The sequence below is a fragment of the Schistocerca piceifrons genome, chromosome 5, assembly GCF_021461385.2.
Source record: "Schistocerca piceifrons isolate TAMUIC-IGC-003096 chromosome 5, iqSchPice1.1, whole genome shotgun sequence".
NCBI classification, from domain to species: domain Eukaryota; kingdom Metazoa; phylum Arthropoda; class Insecta; order Orthoptera; family Acrididae; genus Schistocerca; species Schistocerca piceifrons.
Genome location: NC_060142.1, coordinates 353,746,496 through 353,773,253, shown reverse-complemented (window position 1 = coordinate 353,773,253; position 26,758 = coordinate 353,746,496). Strand labels below are relative to the sequence as shown.

Below are 26,758 nucleotides of genomic sequence, written 5' to 3'. Positions count from 1 at the left end.
TATTTTTATGTCTGAAGACTTCTCTCAGTTCAGAATAACATTCTATGTTCAGTTTGCTAGAAACTCTTCAATCCAGTCACACAGTTGGCCTGATATAATGTATGCTCACATTTTGTTTATCAGGCGGCAGCGCAGAGCTGTATTAAATGCCTTCCAGAAGACACGGTACACAGCATCTACTTAGGTGCCTGCATTTGCTGTTTTTTGACTCTTGTGGACATTGAGAACTGGGTTTCACATGATCCTTATTTTCTGAGGACATGTCGATTTCCTACAGAGGAAATTTTCTGTCTCCAGAATTGTCATAATACACAAACATAAAACATGTTCCAAAATTTTACAATGCACACCAACATCAGAGATACAGGCCTAAAATTTTGTGCATTTGTCTGATGACTTTTCTCGAATACAAGAATGACCTATACTCTTATCCTATCATTAGAAACGCTTCGCTCTTCTAAAGACCTCCAGTTCTCTGCCACTACAAGAGGTGCAAATTCTTTCACATGCTCAGTGCAGAGCTGAACTGGTATCCCATCAGGTCCAGAGGCCTCTGCTCTGTTGAGCAATTTCAGTTGCTTTTCTATCCCTTGGTTGCTTATTTCAATGTGTGTCACTTTGTCATTTGTGTGACGACTTAAAGGAGAAACTGCACTGCAGTTTTCCTCGGGAAACAGTTTTGGAAAAAGATATTTAGCATTCTTGAAGCAGTTTGAGATAGTGCTTTTCTGCGTGTTACCCCACGTACTTCATACAGGATGTATTGCGACCAAGATTGTTATCTGTTTCATTGTAGTCTGAAGACAGGGCAGCCTCTTCTTTAGGAGAATCTCCTTTATTTTTGTTTCAGCCATATTATAATGCCTTGGTAGGGTAGTTGAAGGTGGCTTGTACATTTTAGAGGAAAAAACACTACATTTATATTAATATAATAGAGCGAAACATTCCACGTGGGAAAAATTATATATAAAAACAAAGATGAGGTGACTTACCGAATGAAAGCGCTGGCAGGTCGATAGACACACAAACAAACACAAAACATACACACAAAATTCAAGCTTTCGCAACAAACTGTTGCCTCATCAGGAAAGAGGGAAGGAGAGGGAAAGACGAAAGGAAGTGGGTTTTAAGGGTGAGGGTAAGGAGTCATTCCAATCCCGGGAGTGGAAAGACTTACCTTAGGGGGAAAAAAGGACAGGTATACACTCGCGCGCACACACACACACACATATCCATCCACACATACAGACACAAGCAGACATATTTAAAGACCTTTAAATATGCCAGCACTTTCGTTCTACATTTATATTATGTAGATATGATGTATCTTGCAGAGGTGCTGCACAGTTGTTGCTAAATAGGATGACTTTCCTATTTCTGACCTTTAAATGTGTCTGGCCTCAACTAGAACACATTTATACACTGAACTGTCGGTTCTTGAGCCTTTCAATCTGACCACTGGATGCTTTGAGATCTCCGAGCCTCACCACTGGTGTCAAAAACATTGCTGTAGCATGAATAACAGTTCCATTAATACGGCAATGATAGAAGCTGAAGAAACAAATTAGAATTTGTGCCACAGCTGAGACTTGTACCCATTAATTGAAATATTTGAAGCATGAGCTTGTTTAATCAACTTCAACAGCATTTTTCTTTTTTTTTTTTTTTTTTTTAAATTGATTGCAGCACATTCATTTTCATCAGTTGGCATCCAATCATGGTTTCCATTACTTTTTAGTTTGCTTGTTATTGTATTTAATGTTAATGGAGGAATGTTCAGCTTTTGTGTAATATCAACATGCTTCATGTGTGAATTTATGTGCATTTCCTGAACAATGTTCCAATTTTTGTTTGTTAACTGTCTCAATGTCTTTTCATGAACAATGTATTGGTACTCCTTTAGATACAAAAAAATCGTGGACTGTGTATCAGTGAAATGCTGAACATGAGTAAAGAACACCAGTGACTGAGTTGAGTTACATACTAATAACTATTTTGCTTGTTGTCTGACCACTACAACTTCGCACCTGCCTTTGATCAGTATTTGTCAGTAAAAGTCAGAATTTGTCGAAGCTACTGTCAACCTATATGAACTACTTTTGCATGGCTGTTCTACCACAGCAGATAATTTTTTTGCACTGGCACTGAGTAGCACTGTTCCCACGCATATTTACGCAGCCACAAATGTCCCAGTCCAACTCTCAGAACTAAATGGTAACAAAAGCTGCAGTGCCAAACACTAGCGATAAACCCTAATTTGAAAATGCTAAGTGGGAAGGGTGAATGTAAAAAATAAGTTGTTTTAATATGTGTTTAATGCAGTCAGAACTGGGACTTCCAAATGTGGACATACTATGTGGGAAAATGTGGTAATGAGAGAGATACTACTGAGATTCCACTTGTACATAGTGCTGGTCTGAGATTCAAATCCGATGTTCTTTTGCTGAAGTTCAACATTCTGCAAACTGAGCATTCCGATTACAATCCAAACACACAACAAATTTGAAGTTTCAGTTCAGGAAAAACACACAGGATTGGTATAAGCAACTGGCAACCATATCCTTTTTCCTTCAGGCACTAGCTCAGCAGACACTGCACAGAAAATAATTGATACATTTCAGTTTCAAATTAGGCTATAAGGTGTGCTAGCATAGCTCATTAAAGGCAAAGATCCAAGTGCAAGCACTTATCTAGGATACATTACAATCAGGTGGGTCAGCATCAGTGATCACACTGATGAAGTTCAACTCTGCCTCTAATCAGGGGTCACATTCCCTACTTTCTGGTGTTAAATTCTTACTTTGTTCTATGAAGGTATGACGGCTGTTTCATGATAGTTTGATGACTCAATCATATTATGTGACCATTCCTACATACAAATTTTACTCCAACAAAAACTACTACTTCCATGATGCTCACAGCTCAGTTATGTTCAGTCATACTGTGATTAATAATGAGTCAGTGGATCATATTCAAAGCCTGAGTTTCATTTCAGTGCAGATTATGCAGTAGAGGTTCCCTTCTCCAGTTTCTCCTCTTCTACTACTGATGATAAACGTTCTTAAAGTTACATACTGTACGAACAATTCCATGCTGTATCACTCCTAAATGGTAGTCAAAAAATTGCCTGTTGCTAATCAATCTTTATTCAACAGTTTCTGTTATCCTCACAGGTATCCGAATTAGGCAACATCTTTCAGTGCATTTTCTTTATGCATATAGCATCAAACTAAGAACACGGCAGCTGTTCGGAGTGATTACTATCTGTCTAAATGACGCATTACAACATAATCCACTGACAGAACCTATGGGTTCAAAATCATTTGGCCCCACTGTTTATTATAAAGGTGTAGCTGCTGCTCCTTTAGTACTCTCAACACTATTCTTCCAAGTGTTCATGTCACATGCAAGCTGAAGGGTGTTTACTGATGAATCTTCTCCGTAAGTGCTCAACACTGTATTTTCAAATTTTCCTATGTGCATAGTTTTTTATTGAGAATGAGTGCTCTGACAATTAGAAAATTAAACCTGCAGCAAAACTATTTGACTACCTGAGCAATACACCTTGCAGCTTGATATATTAAATACATGTCTGCTAGTTCCTGAATGTACAATGCTTCATGCCTGACAATCATACATGAACTCTATTGTGGACACTTCACAAACAACTGAGTACAGTCTTCCATGATAGCACTACTAACATCAATGCAGCAGGCACTTGTTAGTTAAGAAACAGAAACAGTTTTATATATCTGGCACCTCAACATCTCACTTCCATTGACAGAGTCTTGCACACACATTTCAAGGAACATTTTTTAGCCAAAATGGACTTTGTCATAATTTGCCTGGAAGTTTCCTTGATATGAAATAGTATGTAAGTTGAGAGGACACCAAAACATTGTGCTGGTGATTGAATATTTGTGTTTGGACAAGTAGTGGCAAACTAACCAAAGTATCAATTGCTAGAGCTGGGTATTGACTCTAAACTTTATGAAAAACAATTGTACCATCCAAACATTACACTATAAAACAAGAAAGAGTATTAGAGACAGAACCTGACTATAATGAACTCAACAGGTCAAAGGATACTGTCACATTAATTCCTGACAAGAAGTATGGGTATGACCACAAGTGTAAATTCTGAAATAGTTTTTACCTATTAAAGGAAAATGCTAGAAACAAACTCTGAATTTCCTTTGTACTGAAAACTGTCCACACAAAATATAAGCATGAAAATTAAGGTGAATTTATGAATAGTTCGAAAAAAAAGAGGAGGAGAACAAATAGTAGAGGAAGCAGAGGGGGGAAGAGCAGGGGTGAGACAATGGATTCCTCAGATTCGACACACAGATCTATCCTTGATTGAGCAAGAGCAATACACTCCCACCACACTTGTTAAGACCTAAGTTTGACTACATACATCAATGATAAAACCACAACTATATTATCTTCTTAGCTGCTCACATATAGCCCCCCCCCCCCCCCCCCCCAACATCTTTATGTTTAGAGAGAAAGTGCACTCACTTGGAAATTCAAAAACAGTGTCACAAGACCTTTGTTTATATGAACAGAGACCCTCCTTGTTATCAATACAAGCAGATCACACTCTTATCACCACCCTGCAGGAATATACAGACATGAAACACCTACTGTGCAGTTAGACAACCAAAAATAATCCATCTCTAATACACATCCATATTTTGAAGATCAGCATGTTTCAGAAAATCAACTGGTAGCTCTGTCTGGAGATTCAACATAATTACTGGTGACAACAGAAACATAAAAAGATTTTATGAACAGACATCTGCTTACAACATATAGCAGCAATATAGGCAGCTTGTTTTGTGCCAGCACTTGCAACATAGACTAAATGTATACAAATGAACACTGTGGTTGTAATAGCTTTAGCTGAATTTTGATTAATGGCACATCGAGAAACTGTCAGACCCAATACTTGGTGATTTTAGTCTTATGGGCATTAGGTTGTTGGGTGAGGCATTGTGTAATGTTTTATCTCGTAACGGTAGGGACAAGCTGAGAGATTATTAGGACTTCACTGTCTATTTTTCGAAATCAAACACATTCGGCAAGCCAAAATGTTAATACATAACTGCACAACAGGCAGACAGTGATTGTATCCAATCGGTCACAGACTACAGAGATTTGCCATTGTGAGTTACAGAGTATGAACTGTAGAAGAATTGGTGTCATCTGTTTTGTTTTACACAAACCCCCACAACTTTTTCTAATTTTAGTCCTTCTCCTTTTATGATGCTATTTTCATCATTAGCAATTTCGATGGCTTCTCTGGTCATCCAATTACAGTAATGATTGCACTTCAATAAGATCACAGTATTAGAGAACTGAATTTAGTGGTTCCCTGGTCCCAGTGCATGACTTGACTTGCTACCTGCCGCTTTATCCATGTTGGTCAGATAACTATTGCTTTTGTGTTATATAAGACCAATATTAACACTTATTTTAGTAGCTCCTGAGTAAACTTGACTGCATGTGCAAGAAAATGTGCCTTAGACCACAACCTAATGCCCACACAACTAAAAAGATCAAGAAAGTAAATACTAGCCATGAAAGGCTACACTGTTATCAAATTCAAATTTGCCATTTTAATGTCACTTCATTCTCATTTACCAATATCATTAATTTTTTTATTCAGTGAGTTTCTCAGATGGCCATTTCAGGCTGACTGAAGCATGTTTCAGGTAAAGTCTTTGTCAGAGAGATACGATATTGTTGTAGTGAATCAAACAGGGACATTTCTGGGTTGAAAGCCAGAATGCCAGAAATTTTAACCTCTAGATTCTATGGTTACTCAGTACGCAAATAATTATTACCTTTGTTTTCTAAGTTCTCACACAGAAATAAAGGATGGAGATGGACTGGACAAAAAGGAAGAAAGATGAGTGTTTAACATATTCTCAACTACAAAAGCATTAGAGCCAAGCCAGCCAGGATTACACCATGTGCTATCAATGTCACATTATTCAAAGAAACAAATGAACAACCTGAAGACAAGTCTACACAATCATTTATTTTTCATTCATGCTGTTGGTATGTCTTGTAACAGGCTTTTAAAAAAAATTTCCGTCCATGCTTATCACAAACTGCCTGTTAATTGTACAAATCCTAATATCTGCAGAAGCCAGGAGGGGGATGAATATAAATATACAGGGAAAAAAAGAGGAACCAACAAAATTACATACATAAAATTTACATCTCCATCTACTCACTATTAACAAGTAACATAGTGATCACATTTGACATGTCAACAACAAACACAATATGTAAAATAATTCACATGTCTGAATAAAACATCTCAAAAATATTTCTGGAGAGGCTCTCCTAGAATTTCCTCTAGTTCTTGCACAGATTTTGTGCATGCTTTTTCAACTTCCTCATCTTCATCTTCTAGTAATTCAGCAAGGAATGGAACAGTTTCTGGCAGCAATGGCAAGAAATCTTCACCCAACTTCCGTGCAACTTCACATAAAGTTTCAAGTGCAATGAGCCTGATCTGTAACAATGAAGAAAGAAATAAAACATTAATAAATCCAAACCACACAAGATGTATAACAGACTGGAGCTACATAATTATTTCACTCGTAATACTTGTACTCATGTAATGCACTTAAACATAATCACACACTAAGTAGAGACAATTTATTTAGAATATCACAGTTTGGATTCCAGAAACGTTGCTGAACTGAGAATGCTATTTATACAGTCACTCATCAAATAGTACAAGCCTTAAATAATAATATATTGCCAGTTGGTAAAAATCACAAACGGCAGTCCACAAGATTCAATTTTGGGTCCACCCCTGTTCTTTATATATGTTTATGACCTTGCAAGTAACATTCAACACGTGAAATCGGTACTTTTTGTAGATGATACTAGTGTTATAACACACCCCCTCTAGAGAGAAAGCAACAGAGGAGTTGGCAAATGTTATTTTCCAAAGAATTATTAAGTGGTTCTATGAAAATGGACTCTCCATAAATTAAAAAAACACATTACATTTGGCTCTGTACAACAAACAGTCATACCAACAACTGATACAGCAAATGAGCAGGAGTCAGTAAGTAAGGTACAATGCTCAAAATTTTTGGGTGTACATATTGATGGAAACTTCAACTGGAAGAAGCATATTACTGAGCTTCTCAAAAAATTAAGTTCAGCTACTTTTGCTATTCATATCATTGCTAATCCTGGAGATAAACGTATCAACCTCCTAACATAATTTGCTTATTTCCACTCAATAATGCCACACAAAATAATTTTCTGGGGTAACTCACCACTTAGAAAGAAAATACTAATTGCACAAAAGCGAGCAGTAAGAATAATGTGTAGTGTTCACCCATGGACGTCAAGTACGTACCTCCCCAAGGAGCTAGGTATATTTTCATGTGCTGTCACAATTCATATGTTCGCTAAAGAAATTTGTCATTTATAATCCATCACAATTTGAGACGAGGAAAAACAACCTTTATTATCAATTGTTAAAGTTGTCTGTCACTCAGAGAGGAGTTCAATCTGCATCAACAAAAATATTTGGTCATTTGCCAATAATATAAAAAGTCTGACAGGTAGCAAAGTAAGTCTAAAATCTAATTTAAAATTATTTCTTCTGAGCAACTCTTTCTATTCCATTGATGCAATTTTACTTAAAAAATAATAAGTTTAGTTGCATGAATTGGACCAAAGACAATAATGTGTCCATTAATAATGTACATATATCCTGTAAAATGACTCGTTTCACATCATATCAATGAAAGACTCATACAAATGATGCATGTAACATGTAATTAAGTAACTAACTTGATGTTAATAAATTTATTATCAAGCTGAGCTGCATTGTGTTTTCACAATGTTTCGATGAGTTTCTTACTCGCCATCTTCTTGCGAACTGACTTTGCCTGAAGATGACGAGTACAAAACTCATTGAAATACTGCCACAACATGATGCCATCACTCTGCTAAGGCAAGTAAGAATTTTAACTTGTCTTTAGAATTTTAACTTGTCTTTAGCAGACTATTACTTAAGTAAATATTTTGTCAATCATCTATGATCCATATGGCCGACAGCGTAATTATACGGTGCAAGACTAATACAAAAAAATGTGTACTTTGCATTTAAACAGTGAAACCGTGTATTTATTCACTGGTTATCAACTGAAAGAAGTTGTACAGGAACCCTTAGAAAAAAAATTGGGTGCAGTTATATAAGACTGGAAGAGTAATGCACCAAACTTTACAAACTGCAACACAGTTTTACACAGAGTTTTATTTGCTGCTGATTAGGTCCAACTTGCAGCTAATACAACTGGCCTACCTATTATTTACATACAATCATGTACAACCAGTGTGGCACATTCTTTCATAATGAATACTAAAAAGTCATGCATTTACATAAAAAGAAGAGGCAATTGAGGAAAAAGGTACATCTGGCCACATTCATCAGAATTGATTAGCAGTAGTCAGAACAATTAGTATTGCCCTTACTTTGTTGTAAACAAACACAGTAGCTTCTTCATTACCCCTTTTACCACAACCTTGTCCCGCTCCCTTAAAAGTTCATGTCGTGTATTTCCATTTCCAGCATCCCGTCTGAAGTGTCCATGTGCTGACCAATCAAGTGCCAGTGCCCAATGGGGTAGTAATAAGATCAACCTGGTGTACAGTTTTTAAAACCTGTACCTTGATGGATTACATCATCACAATGTGGGAGATAAGCAGAACAAGTGGTTGTTCCATCCAATATTTCACAATCTGTGGAATATGTTCTGAAACTTCTGGAGGACTAAGAGGCACTGAATGCAGATCACCACACACCTGGATGATGAAAGATGACATCTTAATGTCTAACACTTTAGTAAAGCTGGAGGTCATCAGTAGTATAGAAATCATATTCACAGAAATTTAGAATTGAAGAGATGTCACTGACATGCAAGGTGAACAATAGTGGGCCCCGGACTGAGCTCCATGGCACACCTGAAAGAATATGCCTCTTTTAAGACTTCTCATTTCCACAGACAAGCAGTTTTCAAACATCAGTGCACTATCTGAAAATTTTAGCTGTGGATTATTTATGAGAAGTATGTCAAAGTTGACAGTATGAAACACTTTGTTGAAGTCTAATAATGTTAACATTGTAGCCTCACACTTGTCTATTGGATACTGCAGGTCATTCGTGCTTTATTGATTACAAAAACCAGACTGATATTTGTCCCATAAGTGGAATTTTTGTATGTAGGCTGTCATTTGAATGTGAACAATGTATTAGAGATGGCCTTGGATACAGTGGGTACGATGCTAAATGGCCACTAATCATGAAGCAATTCTGGGTTTCCATTCTAAGAAATAGACCAGACTAAGCTCATTATCAGTTGAGTGTGATACATCTCATTCACATGCCAAGAATTAAATATATCTATCAACACTGTTACTAGCTATCCATAACATTCTTGATCATGATAATGCTGATACTTTTGTTGCCTATCACTTCATAATGAGATTCTCATCATTGCTTTTCTTGATGTGAAAAGTTTCATGGTTGGATATGTAATCTGTGATTACCAAGATATGGAAATAGAGAAGGAATGTGGACAAGATAATGAGTGGTGTGAAACCATATACCCTCTACTTTGATACAGTGATAGCGAGGGAATACAAAGAAAATAACTTAATTAGTAGATTGTGCAGTTCAGAGTGGAAAGAAAAAGAGGGATGATTTGCAGGTCTGACACTGCCAGCGGAGAAAAATAAATCGAATAATTACAATGTTAGTATAAGAGACATGTACTTCACATGGTACCAAATGTGTTGGGGTGGCATGCTGGTCAAGAACACCCACTAAGCACAGACACTGATCAGAACTAGACACATGGCCCAAACTTTCTGCTTGATGACCTTCTAGATGTGGTCAATAGGATCAAGATCAAATGACCTGGAATGCCAGATCAGTTCCTCAAAATAGTTCATCGCTGAGCAGTTGTATCAAGAGCCCCAACTGCTTGAAAAGTGCCCTGTTAGAAACTGATGTGTGTTGCTCCACATGATTATTATATACATCTAGGCAATGAATACTTGTCAATATTATGAAAAGGACATTACTACTCACTACATACTTGAGATGCTGAGTTGCAGATAGGCAGAACAAAAAGGCTGCCAAACAAGTTAGCTTTCCGCCAAAACGGCATGTATCAGAATTACAAACACACACACACACACACACACACACACACACACACACACACACACAGTGCCTATCTGCGATTCAGCATCTTTGCTATGTGATGGGTAGCAACTATCCTTTTCACAATATTGTCATTATTCTACAGTGGATTTTTAAATGAGTACCTGCCAGTCATGCTTATGGGCTCAATGACAATACTCCTGTGTCATCACCAAACTGTACAGTATTTGGTCTACAGTGAGCAAAGACAGGGGTTTGACTTATGTACCCAATAGCTATGATGTTGTTTTTAATATTATGACTGTTCACTTGTGCTTTGCCCAGAAATGAACTGGCAATTGATTTTCCTGCACTTTGACAAATAAATTTGTGGTTACAATCAACTTTGGTCAATGACGGCCTGTGTCATCTACAAGCTATTGTCAAGGCAGTTTCCCCAAAATGAGAAAGTGGCATGTGAAACGCCTCATGCCTGCATTACCTCAGAAGCGAAGAGTGTCATGCAGCAGGCCCACACAATCTTGCAATGATGCAACGCAATGGCATTAGGCACTTTGTCCATCCTGCACTCAGACAGGCAGTACCAGGTCTGACAATATTTCCGTCACATGAAAGGCTGAATTATTCAATTCACAATGGCAAGAGTAATGCTCTGTTTACAACACAACAGTTATCTCTAAATGTAATTAATCTTCAGCCGACAGTGGTGGCCGAGCGGTTCTAGGTGGGAAGTCCAGAACCGTGCGACTGCTACGGTTGCAGGTTCGAATCCTGCCTCGGGCATGGATGTGTGTGATGTCCTTAGGTTAGACAGGTTTAAGTAGTTCTAAGTTCTAGGGGACTGATGACCTCAGATGTTAAGTCCCATAGTGCTCAGAGCCATTTGTAATTAATCTTCTCTTTTCCCCCTTGTTTCTGCTATCCTCTTCCTGCCTCTTTTTCTTTCCACTCTGAACTGCACTCTTTTTCAACCCTTGTTCTGCAATTTATGTCTTTTTTTTCCCACCACTCTATGATACTCATTTTCCTGTGGTCTGCAGTTTCCATTACTGTCTTCTTTCACTTGCCTTTCCAATATCTAATTCACTTTTGTTCTTCCTTCAATTCTTCTTTTTCCATATAAAGTGAGCTTTAATCCCCAGTTTCTCTTAAATGTCGCCAGCTAAGTGCTCTCTCTACCGCTGCACACTTCTCAAGTTCTAAATTAGCACGGGGCAATAGCCGTGGCGCGATACGTTTGTATCGAGACAGATTTCCAGAACGAAGGTGTCCCGACAGGAAGACGTTCGAAGCAATTGATCGGCGTCTTAAGGAGCACGGAACATTCCAGCCTATGACTCGCCACTGGGGAAGACCTAGAATGATGAGGACACCTGCAATTCTTCGTGCAGTTGACGATAACCCTGTCAGTGTCAGAGAAGTTGCTGCTGTACAAGGTAACGTTGACCACGTCACTGTATGGAGAGTGCAACGGGAGAACCAGTTGTTTCCGTACCATGTACAGCGTGTGCAGGCACTATCAGCAGCTGATTGGCCTACACGGGTACACTTCTGCGAATGGGTCATCCAACAATGTGTCAATCCTCATTTCAGTGCAAATGTTCTCTTTACGGATGAGGCTTCATTCCAACGTGATCAAATTGTAAATTTTCACAATCAACATGTGTGGGCTGACGAGAATCCGCACGCAATTGTGCAATCACGTCATCAACACAGATTTTCTGTTAACATTTGGGCAGGCATTGTTGGTGATGTCTTGATTGGGCCCCATGTTCTTCCACCTACACTCAATGGAGCACATTATCATGATTTCATACGGGATACTCTACCTGCGCTGCTAGAACATGTGCCTTTACAAGTACGACACAACATGTGGTTCATGCACGATGGAGCTCCTGCACATTTCAGTCGAAGTGTTCGTATGCTTCTCAACAACAGATTCGGTGACCGATGGATTGGTAGAGGCGGACCAATTCCATGGCCTCCACGCTCTCCTGACCTCAACCCTCTTGACTTTCATTTATGGGGGCATTTGAAAGCTCTTGTCTATGCAACCCCGGTACCAAATGTAGAGACTCTTTGTGCTCGTATTGTGGACGGCTGTGATACAATACGCCATTCTCCAGGGCTGCATCAGCGCATCAGGGATTCCATGCGATGGACAGTGGATGCATGTATCCTCGCTAATGGGGGACATTTTGAACATTTCCTGTAACAAAGTGTTTGAAGTCACGCTGGTACGTTCTGTTGCTGTGTGTTTCCATTCAATGATTAATGTGATTTGAAGAGAAGTAATAAAATGAGCTCTAACATGGAAAGTAAGCGTTTCGAAAGTAAGCGTTTCCGGACACATGTCCACATCACATATTTTCTTTCTTTGTGTGTGAAGAATGTTTCCTGAAAGTTTGGCCATACCTTTTTGTAACACCCTGTATAAATGTTGGAGGAGCGCAGTTGATGTATTTATCTCGTACCACGGCTGAGCATTTGTTGCTGAACTGACAAACTGTCATCACTTTCAGTCTCTAATGAACTAACATAACATTCTCCTTCACTTTCTGAGCTGCTAAATTCAATGTCAAACTCAGGATCACTATAAGAATCCTTTTTTGAAGCATTGCTTAAACAACGATATAGGACTAGTAAGCGCAGCCAGTCCTGTGTCACCATAAAACCTGTGTATGCTTCAGTGACCACCGTGCGGGGCAGCGGTGGAACTCTGTGTATCACAAGGAACGGGGATCTCGGCTTGACCACCCAGATCGCGAGGACGGTAAAAACCTCTATTTAAAAAAAAATAAAAAAACTCAATCTCAAGGTGTGCTGTGGCTGTGCACCAATGAGATGCATGGCTTTTGAGGTGGAACAGTTGGTAGCGAACAACCTCTAGAGTACCTGTCGCACTTCACTTCTTGTGGGACCGAGACGGAACCCTTGAAATCTTCTTCTCCATCTCTCAGTGTGATGGGTGTACACCCTGGGAGTACTTGCAGTCACTCATCCAAACAAATGAGGGACGATAGTCATGCTGGTAATCTATCTGTCTTTAGTAATGGGGCTCAAGGAGTCATAAACCAGGATGTTTTTTTGTAAAATCAAGAGGAACGAGGGCCCGTTTGAAAAAGTGTCCCCTTTTTATGTTCATAAAATCTTAGAAGAGCTTGTTGGTACCTTAAAGTCTATAAAGCAGCTGCGAAATGGTTCTCTACTGGTTAAGACTAGCAGGGCAAAGCAAGAGTGTGGTCACATTATGGAAATAGACACTGCTGAACTGAACAAGAATGGGCATCAAGGGGATAGCGTATGTGGAGCAACAAATGCAAAGGAATAATGGAGAAATTGAGAAGACTGCCACCTTCAATTCTCCAACGCTCTCTGAACATATTACGGAAGGGTTCCTCTATCTCAGGGTTAGGCCTTATGTACCTAACCCTATGCGGTGTTACAAATGTCTCCGTTCCGGCCATACGATGCTGAGCTGTGGAGGCAAAACGACTTGTGGGAAGTGTGAAAAGGCAACCCATGAAGCTGGGACTGATTGTCCATCTCCAGCAGCCTGCATTAACTGCCAGTCTGGAACCAAGAATGCCCTGTTTTTGCAGAGGCATTCAAAATTCAGGAAATAAAAGTGACCAAGAGGATCCCCTATGCAGAAGCCAAAAAGGAATATAAGGCAATGAAACCCCATGTCTTTGCCACTTCTTATATTTGCATGGTGCAGAAACCTATTCCCAAGGTCAACGCTTCGACGCAAACGGCATCCAGTGTACCCCTATCAGCCACCAGAACCTGTACTTGCACCAGTACATGCCAAAGACACTAAATACAAAGCAATCCAGGCAGCTATGACAGAAGAAGCCAGCAATGATTTCAGTCGCATCACAAAGGCACCCCACAAGGAGAGTGACTCTGAATGCTCATTTTCTTCCAAAAAAAAAAAAAAAAAAAAAAAAAAAAAAAAAAAAAAAAAAAAAAAAAAAAAAAAAAAAAAAAAAAAAAAGAGCCTCTCATCAGCCCCTTTTTCCCCCTCATCCTTGCTGGGAAAGGCAGCTGGGAAGGGTCTCCGCATTCAGGTCCTAAGCTGTCCTGGGCACCATCAAACATCATTATTCTGGCACGTCAAACTGGTGATGTGGACATCATGGATTTTGATGCCTCTTCACTAGAGCCATGCAGCTCTTCCACCTCACCTCAATCTACAAGAGCCTCAACATGGTGGAGCAAAGACATGAGTAAATCAAGATGAAACAGCTCCCATACTCTAGCGGAATATGAATCAATAAAGGATACATCTGCAGAAAGTGAGACTCCTTGTACAGGACAGTCCCTTTTGCCTCTGTCTTCAAGACATTCACTTTAAACAGACTGATGTGCCTGTACTTGAAAGGTACCATCTCCACAAAAGAGACAATCCTACTGGTGACAGGGCAAAAGATGGGGTTGCAATGTTCATCAATGACACTTTTCACTCCCCACTGTGTCTTTAACCATAAGGCAACAGGCAGTTGCTGTCACAGTGTACTCTGTGTACATGCTGCCCCATCAGCCTCTTGACAGTGCAATCCTCACACATCTTGATGAACTACCCTTTCCCTGTTTTCTCTTAGAGGACTTCAATGCCCGTAGTGCACTATGGGTTCTAACAACACTTGCCCCAAGGGTTGGATACTTGAGAGACTAATACTACAGATATAATACACATGAACATGGGTCAAGCTACAGATTTTAGCACCGCTATGGATTTGCCTATGGCCACAGACTTCTCCTCCTGCATGTCTGTCATTGTAGACACTGCTCAATGGGGAGTGGACAATGATCTTCATGGCAGCAACAACTATTCTATATCTGGATCCATCTGCCCAATGGAGTAGATCCCTAAAGGAAGCTGCCGAGATAGTTGTTCCAAAAGGCTAACTGGATGCTTCACAGGCAGCTGGCTGTTTTCGAGCAGTGTGACGGTGTCCAGAATCAGGTGGATCATCACATTGCAGCTGTGATTCATAAAGCCACTGATGTGTCCATCCCAAAGTCAACGGGAGGCGACTTGGCCCTTAATGGAATGATGGGTGTCGTTCTGCAAAGAGGGACAGGAGGGCAGCTATGCACAGATTCAATCAATGCCCTACAGACGATAATCTTGCAACCTCTCAAATGGTGCGTACACTAAGGCGAAGAGAATAATTCATGAGAGTACGCAGAGGTCTTGGCAAGAGTTCCTGAACTCCATCGATAGATCCACATCTGTAAGTAAAGTATGGGAAGCCATCAGGAGGATCTCAAGGTGCAACTCATGACTGCCAACAGCTGCTGTACAAATATAGCGGTCTCTCCTAACGTCACCAAGAGAGACAGCTCAGACAATGGCTGCATCATGTAAGTCCCTTATGGCTGATTCTAGCCAGGATCCAGCTTTCCATCGATATCAGGAGACACAGGAGAAGGCTGATTTTGATTTCTGTTCCACCAACATGGAGAAATACAACCAGGCTCTATCTCTGTGGGAATTGGATTCTGCATTATCAGTAGCTGTGACATGACACCTGGAAAAGATCTGATAATGAACAGCATGTTGAAAGTGTTGGACCCATGGTCAAAGGGGATCATTCTTCAGGTCTTCAAATTTAATGTGGATGACTGGAGACTTTCCCAGCTCATGGAAAGAACCTATTCTTTACTCAGTTTTAAAACTAGGGAAGGATTGGACAAACCCTGGTAGTTATAGCAGCATTAGCTGGACAAGCTGCACAGGACAGACACTGGAGCATATGATCAACCAGCGCCTAATGTGGGTTCTCGAAATCAGATTCCTACTAAGTCACTCCCAGTGTGGGTTCAGAGTGTTTCACTCCACATTCTATAATCTGACCCTGTTAGAAGCAGCACTTCAACAAGCTTTCCTTTGTAAGGAACACCTAATTGGTGTTTTATCCTATTTATAAAAGGCCTACAATACTATAATGAGGCATAATATTTTGTTGCAGTTCTATCAGTCGGGGTTCCTTGGATATCCGCTCACTTACATATGGTCCTTCTTTCAGACAGATATTTTAGATACAAGGTTGGGAATGTCCCTTCTGACCATTTTAAGCAGGAGAATGGTGTCCCTCAAGGGAATGTTTTAAGTATCATGGGGTTCACCACTGCAATAAACAGTATTATGTCCACAGTGTGATGTCCCATAACATGTTCCTTGTTTGTAGATGGTTTCTCCATCTTCAAGCATCCTCCAACCTCACAATGACCAGTAATTGGAACTGACAATCAGCCGGTTGGAGGAATGGTCTTACACCACAGGTTTTAAATGCTCTCAAGGAAACTGTTTGTGTTGATTTTAACTGCTCCCGCGCTCTTTTTAATTTACACATTTTAAAACTGGGGAATATAGTCCTCACTTTTACTGCAAAAGTGAAATATCTGGGCCCTACTTTTGATAAGAAGCTAACACCTTAAAGAATTAAATTGAGGTGTCTCATGGTCTTGAACATCCTTAAATGCACCAATCAGACATCTTGGGGGGGGGGGGGGGCTGACATGACATGCCTGCTCCAACTTTATGAGGCCTTTGTGCAACCCCAGCTTGAATATGTATGCCAGATCTATGGGCCAGCAAGGCCTCAAAATACTGGATGCGGTCATCATGGGTGTACTAGTCTGTCAACAGGGGCCTATCACACGACTGCTGTTGCTGGCCTGTGTGTGGTGAGCCTCAGCTTTCTATTCGACATCATCATCTCATTGTACGTGGAGCCTATAGTGCTTTGTTAGTTCCTACATCACCAGCATGCAACTACATTGTTGCAACCACCACTGGAATGGCTGTTCAATCATCAGCCACAGGCAACAAGGCCATTTGGGATCAATGCATAGGAATGCCTCGAGTGGAAGGGGGGGGGGGGGGGGGGGGGTGTTGCATTAAGGTCCAAAGCTGGGGTAGAGTATGCATCCCCCTGGCTAGTAATGAGGCTCAGATTAATTTCAGAACTGACTGCTAACAGGAAGCATTGTACCCCACATTACATTCTTGTGATTACATTTAACAAGATTTTATGCCACCACCCAGATTTTGTTACTGTTTATACATATGGGTCTACGCAGGGAGAGTTTCTCAGTTGTTCTGTCATGTTTACCAACACTGTCCAGAGGATAGCGCTTCCACAGCAGTTTTCAGTTTATTACACAGAATTGTTTGCTGTCCTGAGGCAAGTGGAGCAGATGAGACAGCGTCATGCAAGAAAATCCTCATCTGCTCAGAGTCTCAAAGTGTCCACCTTGTTACTGGACAGTTCAAATAGTGTAAGAAGAGCATGAGACACTCTTTTCTCTTACAAAGGCAAGACAAGGAAATCATTTTCTGCTGGGTTTTGGGGCACATAGGGATTCAGAGAAATGAACTTGCTGATGCAGCTGCCAAGGGGGCTTGCTCCCTACCTCCTCTTGCTCACTGTTCAGTCCCCCTGCAGGTTGCCGCTTCATTTGTGACCAGGAAGGCCAAGGGTCGGTGGGAGGCTCAGTGGTCGGAAGGGAGGAATATTAAACTTAATTCCATAAAACCTTCAGTGAGACCATGGATGACCTCCTTCCACCCGTAACTGTCTGTAGAAGTAGCCTTACATGGTTCCAAATGGGACATTGTCCACTGACACATGGCTTCCTCAAATGTCGCGAGGCACCCCAATACATCAGAGATGTGGACACACCTGGAACAGTATGTCAATATGACGTACTTTAATTGAGTGTCTTTTATACAAGGGGTCATCCACAAAGTAAGTTCTGTTTCTATTTCTACCCGTGGCAGCGCTAAGATCGCAGTTCCAAGCATGCACAGCAGTTACTCTAACTCAAGGAGAAGACAAGTACGCCATTTTCAGATCACTGCTGCCGACATGTGCTTTGTAGTGCTTCTTTATAATGTCACCCGTAATTGAAAATGCCGCTGCATGTGAAATCAGATCTGTGATTAATTTTCTAAAAGCAAAGAAAGTTAAACCAAAGAAAATTCATCAGTAAATCTGTGAGGTTTATGGACAAAATGCTATGAGTGATTAAATGGTTAGAAGATGGGTCAGATTGTTCAATGAAGGATGTGATCAAGTGCACAATGAAGAACGAAGTGGACGCCCATCTGTGGTTACTGATGAACTGGTTCACACAATTGAAGAGAAAACTAAGCAGAACCATAAGTTTGCACTTAGAACACTTGCTATGGAAGTTCCGCAAATCTGACGATCACTAATTCATGAAATTGTTACTGAAAAAATGAAATTTCGTAAACTTTGCTCACGTTTGTTACCCAAAATTCTTACTGAACAACACAAAAAACAACGGATTGGCGGTGGACTTCAGTTTTTGACACACTACAATGAAGAAGGTGATGGTTTTCTTTCTCGGATAGTCATGGGGGATGAAACTTGGGTATTGTACAACACCCCTGAAACAAAACAGCAATCAATGGAGTGGAGGCACACTTAATCCCCAACAAAGGTTAAGCCTAAGCAAATCTTGATACCTCGAAAAGTCATGTGCACCATTTTTTTTTGGGACAGAAAAGGCATTTTGCTGATTGATTTCTTACCACGAGACCAAACAATCAATGCTCATGGTTACTGCGAGACCTTTAAGAAATTGTGCCGTGCAATACTGAACAAGCACCAATGATTGCTGTCAAAAGGTGTTGTTTTTTTCCATGATAATGTCCGACCTCTCGCAGTGAATGTGACCAAACAACTCTTACAGGAATTTCACTGGGACGCATTTGATCATCCTCCCGTACATCCAGCACCTAGCTCCTCCATCCCTTCTTACACCTAAAACCTGTCCTCGGTGGTCAACACTTCAACGATAATGACGAGCTGAAAGAACATGTTACCACATGGTTGAATACACAGGTGGCAACCTTCTGTGAAGAAGGCACAGAAAAACTTGTGCCACGCTATGACAAGTGCTTACAAAATTTTGGAGGCTATGTAGTAAAGTACTTTAACAGTCGTAGATTTTTGTACAATAAATATTTTTTTCTGTATCTGTACATATTTGTTTTATATAACCAAACGGAACTTACTCTACGTACATACCTTGTAATATGACCTGATGATTGATCTGGGACTCCCAAAGGACCTGCCCTCTGTTTAATTGATAATGAGGTGAGTGTTGTTCGTATTTTGAGATTTAACGTGGTGTCCGAAATTCTTTCCAACATAACGGATGTGTGATTTTAATGTGTCACGTAGTGGCTCAGTCACTCACATTTGTAAATACTCATCCAGCCACAGTTATCTGCCCCCCGCCCCCTTTTTTTTGCTGGTATTTTATCCCTGATTTTATTTGTGTCTAGTTACTGTGCTGTGCCCCTTTGGGATTTTATTACGAGATTTTCTGAAGCTCATCTTATCTGGGTGGCCTTGCAATTCTTGTGGGGGAGAGTGAAACTTGGTTACCCATTTATTGTCATTTTTAAATATTTGTTGGTATATCACTGATGCAATGGCACTGATGGCTTTGGTGTTTACTCGTCCTCAGCCATAAATATTAATAATAATAATAATAATAATAATAATAATAATGTCCAAAAGTGAATGTTTTGTTGTCGATTATTCAAAGCTGCACACAGGAAAGACGGTATCTAGTGGCAACCACCTCAAGCAAAACCAGACAGCCAAGCTACGAACATAGTACCAAATGCTCTCTTGCAGCCAAACATGTAACTATGTGCTGAAACAGATATAAGTGAGGTTTTATTTTTTTGAAGGTCTCTTCTTAAGTTGCTTGAGTATACTCGGGATTTTAAGCTTCTGTCAAAATAATAGTGAGATATCTCAAGGTTTTATGTTAACAAGTTAAATCAGAGACGCATTCAGTTCACAAGTGGGAAATTGCTGCTCCTCCACTATAAAATGATTATTTACTGAGGGCTTAAATACAGCCAAAAGAAGTAAGCGAAAGCTATTTTGGAAAAACAACTGTTGAAGGCAAAAGCAAATGTTCCAGTCAAAAAGTTCCCCAATCACCACTTTTTGTTAACTGTCAGTTTCAAAGCACTACACACACACACACACACACACACACACACACACACACACACAAAGGAGGACGAGGCTACTTTCACCAAAAATAGATACAAACGATGCCAAAAATAGATGAAAATTTTGGCAAAAATAGATGCTACACTTTACACACCCTAATAATAGTTGTCTTTTTATGTGTGTGTTGATTTGAGGTTACCTGTGAACTATTCACTCTTGTGCATGTGAAATGTTCAATAAATAAATACTCCTTACAACTGCTCCATTGCATGCCGTAATGTTAGCCACTAAATTCTATATCAAGCCACGAAGAACACATTTCCTATACCTGTAGCTTATTCTTAATCCAGTTATCTCCCTTAGATTTTAGTATTCAGACAAAAGCCAAATGACAGCATTGGCAGAAGAAGGAAAGAAAACATCAAACTAAATAACACAGGTAAGGTAACAAATGACACTCTTCTGCTGTTTCCCTTACCATACTGGCATCAGCCTTACCATGTTATCTGTTAATACAATATTTCGTCTATGCAACGCTCAACACAGAACTTCTATGCAGTACTAAAAAGCAGTCTTTGGACAATGGAAGGTATTTATAAAGTAAACTGTATCAGTCTAAATACCGTTTGATTTTGTATGAAATAAATGTTTCTTACTAAAAGTAATTACATACATCAAATGATGGTGGCTTATGATTCCAAAATATTTTAAAAACAATACTATCTTTGTTGTTACACAGTTGCAATATTCAAGAACCTGTTAGATTAACACAGCTTTCACAGATGGTATCCATTGTTCATCATCCACAACTTTTTGTTGAATGTTATGAATGTAATCAGTTCTCCAGCCATTAAACCTGAAATCCATTCACCCTGAAACCTCTGCCCCCAAAAAACACATTTATGAACCATTGTTGTTCTCTCCTTCTCTCTCTTCCTGCCGTCTATATTTCACTCACCTCTTCAGTCATTTATGGTGAAGTTGTCATCTTATCCCTGATGTAAAATACTTTTCAAATCTCCTGCTTCACAGTGCACACATAAACTGAGAAGAGTGTGCCATAGTCAAATTGCTGTTGTAATTATGACATCACTTGTCACTTTTGTCTAACAACAACAACAACTGCAAGAAACTGGTTCACTCACAGCTAGAAGGACTGACTGTGGTGCTCCACATACATACTGTACACTCTGTTTTGAAAAGGACCTCCTCCATCAAGTAGAAGAGAACCCGACAACAAGCACTCAAAACACAACCCATGCCATGGACATTTGTAGAGCAAACAAGTGCATGCTGTGAAGCAGAACTTTTGAAAGTGATCTGATCTTCAAACTTACTTTACATTCAAATGAACTATCGTGTATACATTCACATACTATCCATCATTTTCTAGTATAAAACAAGAACTGGAAGCTTCACTAAAGTGCCAATGCCCTGTAAAATGAACAAGTTTATAGTCTCTATACAATTGTGGATATGGAATACACAGAACCAAGGGCAGAATTTTTTGTGAAATTTGTGTCACTTGCAGAATAATTTTTTTGTTGTGTAATGAAATGAATCTTTGTAACCAATAAGAATGTGTGGTGCATCAAATAATAAATCTTTGTCTTTCATGATAAACAGTGAGAAATCTAGGAAAGATGGAAAAAATATCTTGGACAAGCGGAGTTTCAAACTGACTGGTAAACTGTGTTCTGAGGATGGGATGTACTCCAACAACTGATACTGCACGACTTTGTACAAGAAAAAAAAAGATCCAGATTCTTCTAAGTCTATTCCAGTATACAAGGTGTGATCGGGAAGTTTTAATAATGGATCCGCTACTGCTTACTGGTTTGGCAGGCAGGTACACAGAGGGTACAGAGTGAATCAGTGCCTTGTCCTTGAACGCCCTCTGACAAGCAGTTGCGTTTCCATTATTCAGTTCGTTGTGGCAGCTGGTTGAGTGCGGGTCTGTTAGGGTTTGTTGCAAGATTCTGTCTGCGTGAAAATGGAGCAAACGAGTTTGTGTGAAATTTTGTTTAAAACAGTGAAATCAGCTTCTGAGACTTACAAACCATTAAAAACTGCTTTTGGAGATAATTGTATGAGCCAGTCAAATGTTTTTGTCTGGTTCAACAGATTTAAAAATAGCTGCGAATCATCTGAAGATGAACCACGGTCCGGCCGCCCTTCCACCTCAGAAACGAATGAAAATGTTGTGAAAGTTCGTGACTTACAAGGAGACGGCACGACCGTGGGGTAGGGAATTTGTCTGAAATTTTGTGTGGTGAAAGAGGACCCCTAACACCTCACGTGGTTAAAATATTAGGACGCACTACGCGGTAAATCACGGGAAAAATCAATCCAAAGTTTCTTAGGTGCCGTATGAGTATAAAATGTTAGTCCATTGCCAAGCCGCCGTCTGACCTAGATGGTTAGGGCTCGGACTCTTACGCCAGATGTCTTGGGTTCGATTTCTCCTCCGGCACTTTTTTGTCCTTCTGTTTCATTTTCTTTTGTTATTCCACCAATTATTCAGAAAGTTTCCCAAACCTACATTATCTTTGACAAATTAGTTACATTATTGAATAAAAATTATTTTCTTTTTGTTCAACAACACAATTCATGGCAGTGGGTTTTCCATTTTTTATAGTAAAGTATATGAGGAGAAACGTTGGGTTTTTAATCAGAATAACAAAGTCGATTGGGAAACATTCAAGTTTTATACATGTAATAATTATAAACAAGAACCACAGTGGTAATTATTGTAAAAACAAACAAAGCAATAATTTTTGTGACATCTTGCGCAACATATAAAAGCGGATTTTTTTACAATCACAGGGCGTTTGCAATAAATCTGTAGAAAAACATGTCCCATTAATATTTACGAAAATGTTTCGCGTTTCTGATAATTCTGAGGCAAATCAGGCATATTGAATCATGTCTCAGAATATTGGTGACGATAATTGATGGTGAATTATTGAATGAATTTTTATACAATCTACCCGGGAATTAATTTCACGATTCTTCTGTAACAATGCACTGCAATTTTGCAAGTGCTTTATGATATTTTTAACTTGCCTGTAAAAGTAAACATCACAAGGTTACAACAAAGAAGTGCATTTTGGAGGTATGACATTTACAGACTAAGTTGGCATATTTTCGTCTTCTTGAAAAATTGCATCATATATCTCCGGATTCGTTTGACCTCCCCAAGAGTCAATGAGAAGTAAATATTTATTCTCCCTGACGTAAGATTTTAAACATTTCCGGAGAAAATCCATGTATAAAACTGTTGTTAATTTTCCGATGACGTCTGTATAAGTATTGGTTTGCCATCTATTAATTTGTGAATACGAGGTCCGAAATGATCGGTCGCTTCTTGTAAGCATATGAAGACATGTGGGAGTTGTTTTCCGGATAATGTTATTGAATATTGTGGTGTATGAATGTGTCACTTTATTCAAATACATCTTTTTCACGAAAACTGTTATACTCCCTTTTTCAGTGAGAGTCCTGTTGAAAACAGATTGATATTGGCATCCTGAAACAATAGTATTTTTAATATTAAACAATATTCGAATGTGTATGTAAATATCTTTTTCTATAATTAAATTTGATTTGATATATTTTACATCAGTAAAAACATTTTGTATGCAGAAAACATGTATTTACCTCTTTGGTCAGTATTTATCACATAATCCTCATGATATTGTGGGATTAGATGGCACATCTGCCGACGAAAAGTCTCCACAGACGCCTGGATGTCCTCCATTGACGCCGCTTCTTTTTTCAAACACAGTTTACTGATCTTGCGTTGTGAAATTCTGTGCTTCTGTTTAAATGCTGTGACCCATCAATCAGACGCCTTGAATTTGAAATCGACAAATTGTGCAGCCACAGCCAATGCCCATTGCTGTAAATTTCTTGTCGTGACTTGCTGATATTGTTCCCTTGCTTCCACTAAACAGTCGTAAGTCCACGATCTATCGCCTCAAATTTATCCATTCACATACCACCACTTTTAATATCTTACCCCCATTGTGAAAGATATTCTTTTCTCTTCAACTGGCGGCATCCTTTTTTTTGCAATGTCGCCAGGGACCATGTGAGGTGTGCTTTAGCAATATTCACGACTTTGACTTTGTAGGCAATGGGAATCATGTCACTTTTAAATCTTTTCGGTGACATTTTATATTCGTCTGGAGACGAATCACTTTGTGGCACTTTGAACTGTTCGTCATTCTCCTCACATTCTTCGCAATCCTCATGAGCGTGAATTAATTCTTCTTCAGTTACAAATGTTTTTTCACCCAAAAGTTTCAGTGTATTATTATAAAGGTCTCAGGCTAATAACATAGGATTGCGAGAGATTTCTTCTGAAGATGTCGGTGCAATTAAATTATTTTCCGTCAACAGCTTTTCATAATACACCACTGGGTCCTTTAATCATAATTTTGATAGATCACTATGAATGGATTCTTCAGGAATTTCTTCTCCTATTCCAGATGAGCCAGCAACTTCTTCAATCGACATGTTTAACCTCGGATCAGAATAACACATTTAAATTTGAAACAGGCACATCTGTTCACGACGAAATCGAAAAACAAACTGCTGTTTACTTCTCATGGCTCGCGCACAGTCCTATGCCCAGATGACAGTTATAATCCAAAGGGGACCCTTACAAAGCCCCTTTAAACCTTGAAACCCCATAAAACGGAATAGAACAACGAGCACGAATATTTTTCAGTGAATGAAAAACTTTACGTTCTTGAGCTAAAATAATGTTTTAGAAATAATATAGGTTTGAGAAACTTTTTGGATAATTGGTGGAATAACAAAATAAAACGAAACAGAAGGGAAAAAAAAGTGCCGGAGAGGAATCGAACCCGAGACCTCTGGCGTAAGAATCCGAGCCCTAAACATCTAGGTCAGACGGCAGCTCGGCAATGGATTAACATTTTATACTCGTAAGGCACCTAAGAAACTTTAGATCGACTTTTCTTGAGATTTTCCGAGTATTTTAACCAAGTGAGGTGTTAGGGGTCCTTTTTCACCACACAAAATTTCGGACAAATCCCCGACCTCACAGTTGTGCCGTCTCCTTGTAAGTAGCGAACTTTCCCAACAGGTTGAAATATTCAGTTTCGGTTCTCATATTATTTATCACACAGAGTTATTTTTTGGTCCTGTGACAATAAAAGACCTTAAGAAATAAGTAACTGAGAGCTGATCACAATAACATTAAATCAGCAAGCAGTAACTTAGATTTTTATGCAGATACATAACTTCTTCTAAAGTTACATATATACCTGTGGAGTATTGTGCCTGGTTTTCAGAAGAACTTGGTAATTCAACTGTTTCCACAATGTGTCGTCAGCAGTAGCAACAGCAAATTGAGCAATGCATGGTGTCAACAGATTTTTTACTCTCGACTGTAAATTTTCTACTCCACCAAGTGTGTTCTCCATCTGCAAGGAAAAAACACACATTAGACTATAAAGGTAAGGGAAACACTGTAAAATACGTGTCATCTGTATTCAATCTGTCTGGCAGAATGAAATCTAATCGATTTTTGAACAAATTCACTGCAAGAACATTTACAAGAGGACTATTACCTGATCAACAACTGGTTGCATCAAACTATCAAATCGTTCTTTATTAGTAAAGTTATGACTGTCATATAGAAAAACTTTATGGAGAGTTTTAAGAATGTATTCCAACAGCACAGCTGCTTTTGCTTCTGCTTCCTCTCCTTTTCCAAAATATAAGTCTTCTGTTTTTGTTTCATTATTCTGATCCAACATCTGAGCAGCATTTTTAATGAAATGTCCAGCAAAAAGAACAAATAAACCTTTCAAGCACTCTGCAATATTGCTTGACAACCTGCAAATAATATAAATTATTAATCAGTTGTAATTATATATTTCAGTTTCATTTAAAACTGTTTTCACAACCCTGCAGGCATCAGCTAACTGTGTTCAGAAAAGAAACATATTTATGTACTGGTCTCAAGACATGATAGCCACAAAATATATAAGGTTGATAAAAATATCTCTAGCAGCTTGCAGCACTGGTCACATAAAACAGCAAGGATCTTACTTTAGTCCCTTCCAACAGTATGATGTAGATTAGGCATTTGAAAGACATAAAAAATCAATTTCTTTCAAGCATTTTTCCCCTGTACATCCATGAGTAACTTATCACCTAGTCTACAAAACATTCCTTGTTCTTAAATTGCATGGCCCCACTGTCCCACTTACGCTTTATTATACAATGATAAATTTCACATGAACAGACACAGAATGTAGGCAACTTACTACTTGTTCCACTGATCTTGAAATGGCCATTATTCTCTGAGTGCTAGGGTACAGGAGAGGTGGAGGGACTAAAACTCTATTTCAATCCTTATATTAAAAGTATTTTTCCAAAATGACTCTCTCCTCTGTCTCAAATATGAGACTAAATCTTAAAGAAAGTTTTCTGAGTGTGTTTCAAGATATTTTTATGGAATGCTGCCTTGCATGGTAGTGAAATGTAA

General features: G+C 39.2%; 1 protein-coding gene across 1 annotated transcript in view; it reads right to left on the bottom strand.

Moving 5' to 3' along the window:
* Positions 1–6,028: 6,028 nt before the first annotated feature.
* The window catches only part of LOC124798417 (HEAT repeat-containing protein 1), a 286,351-nt gene continuing 265,621 nt past the window's right edge, over positions 6,029–26,758 (bottom strand). Inside the window, exons 23-25 of the mRNA XM_047261815.1 lie at positions 25,836–26,103; positions 25,530–25,688; positions 6,029–6,532 (exon numbers count right to left, since the gene is read on the bottom strand). Coding sequence (XP_047117771.1) covers positions 6,335–6,532; positions 25,530–25,688; positions 25,836–26,103 — 625 coding nt within the window. The 3' untranslated portion in view covers positions 6,029–6,334. The remainder of the gene's footprint in view (positions 6,533–25,529; positions 25,689–25,835; positions 26,104–26,758) is intronic.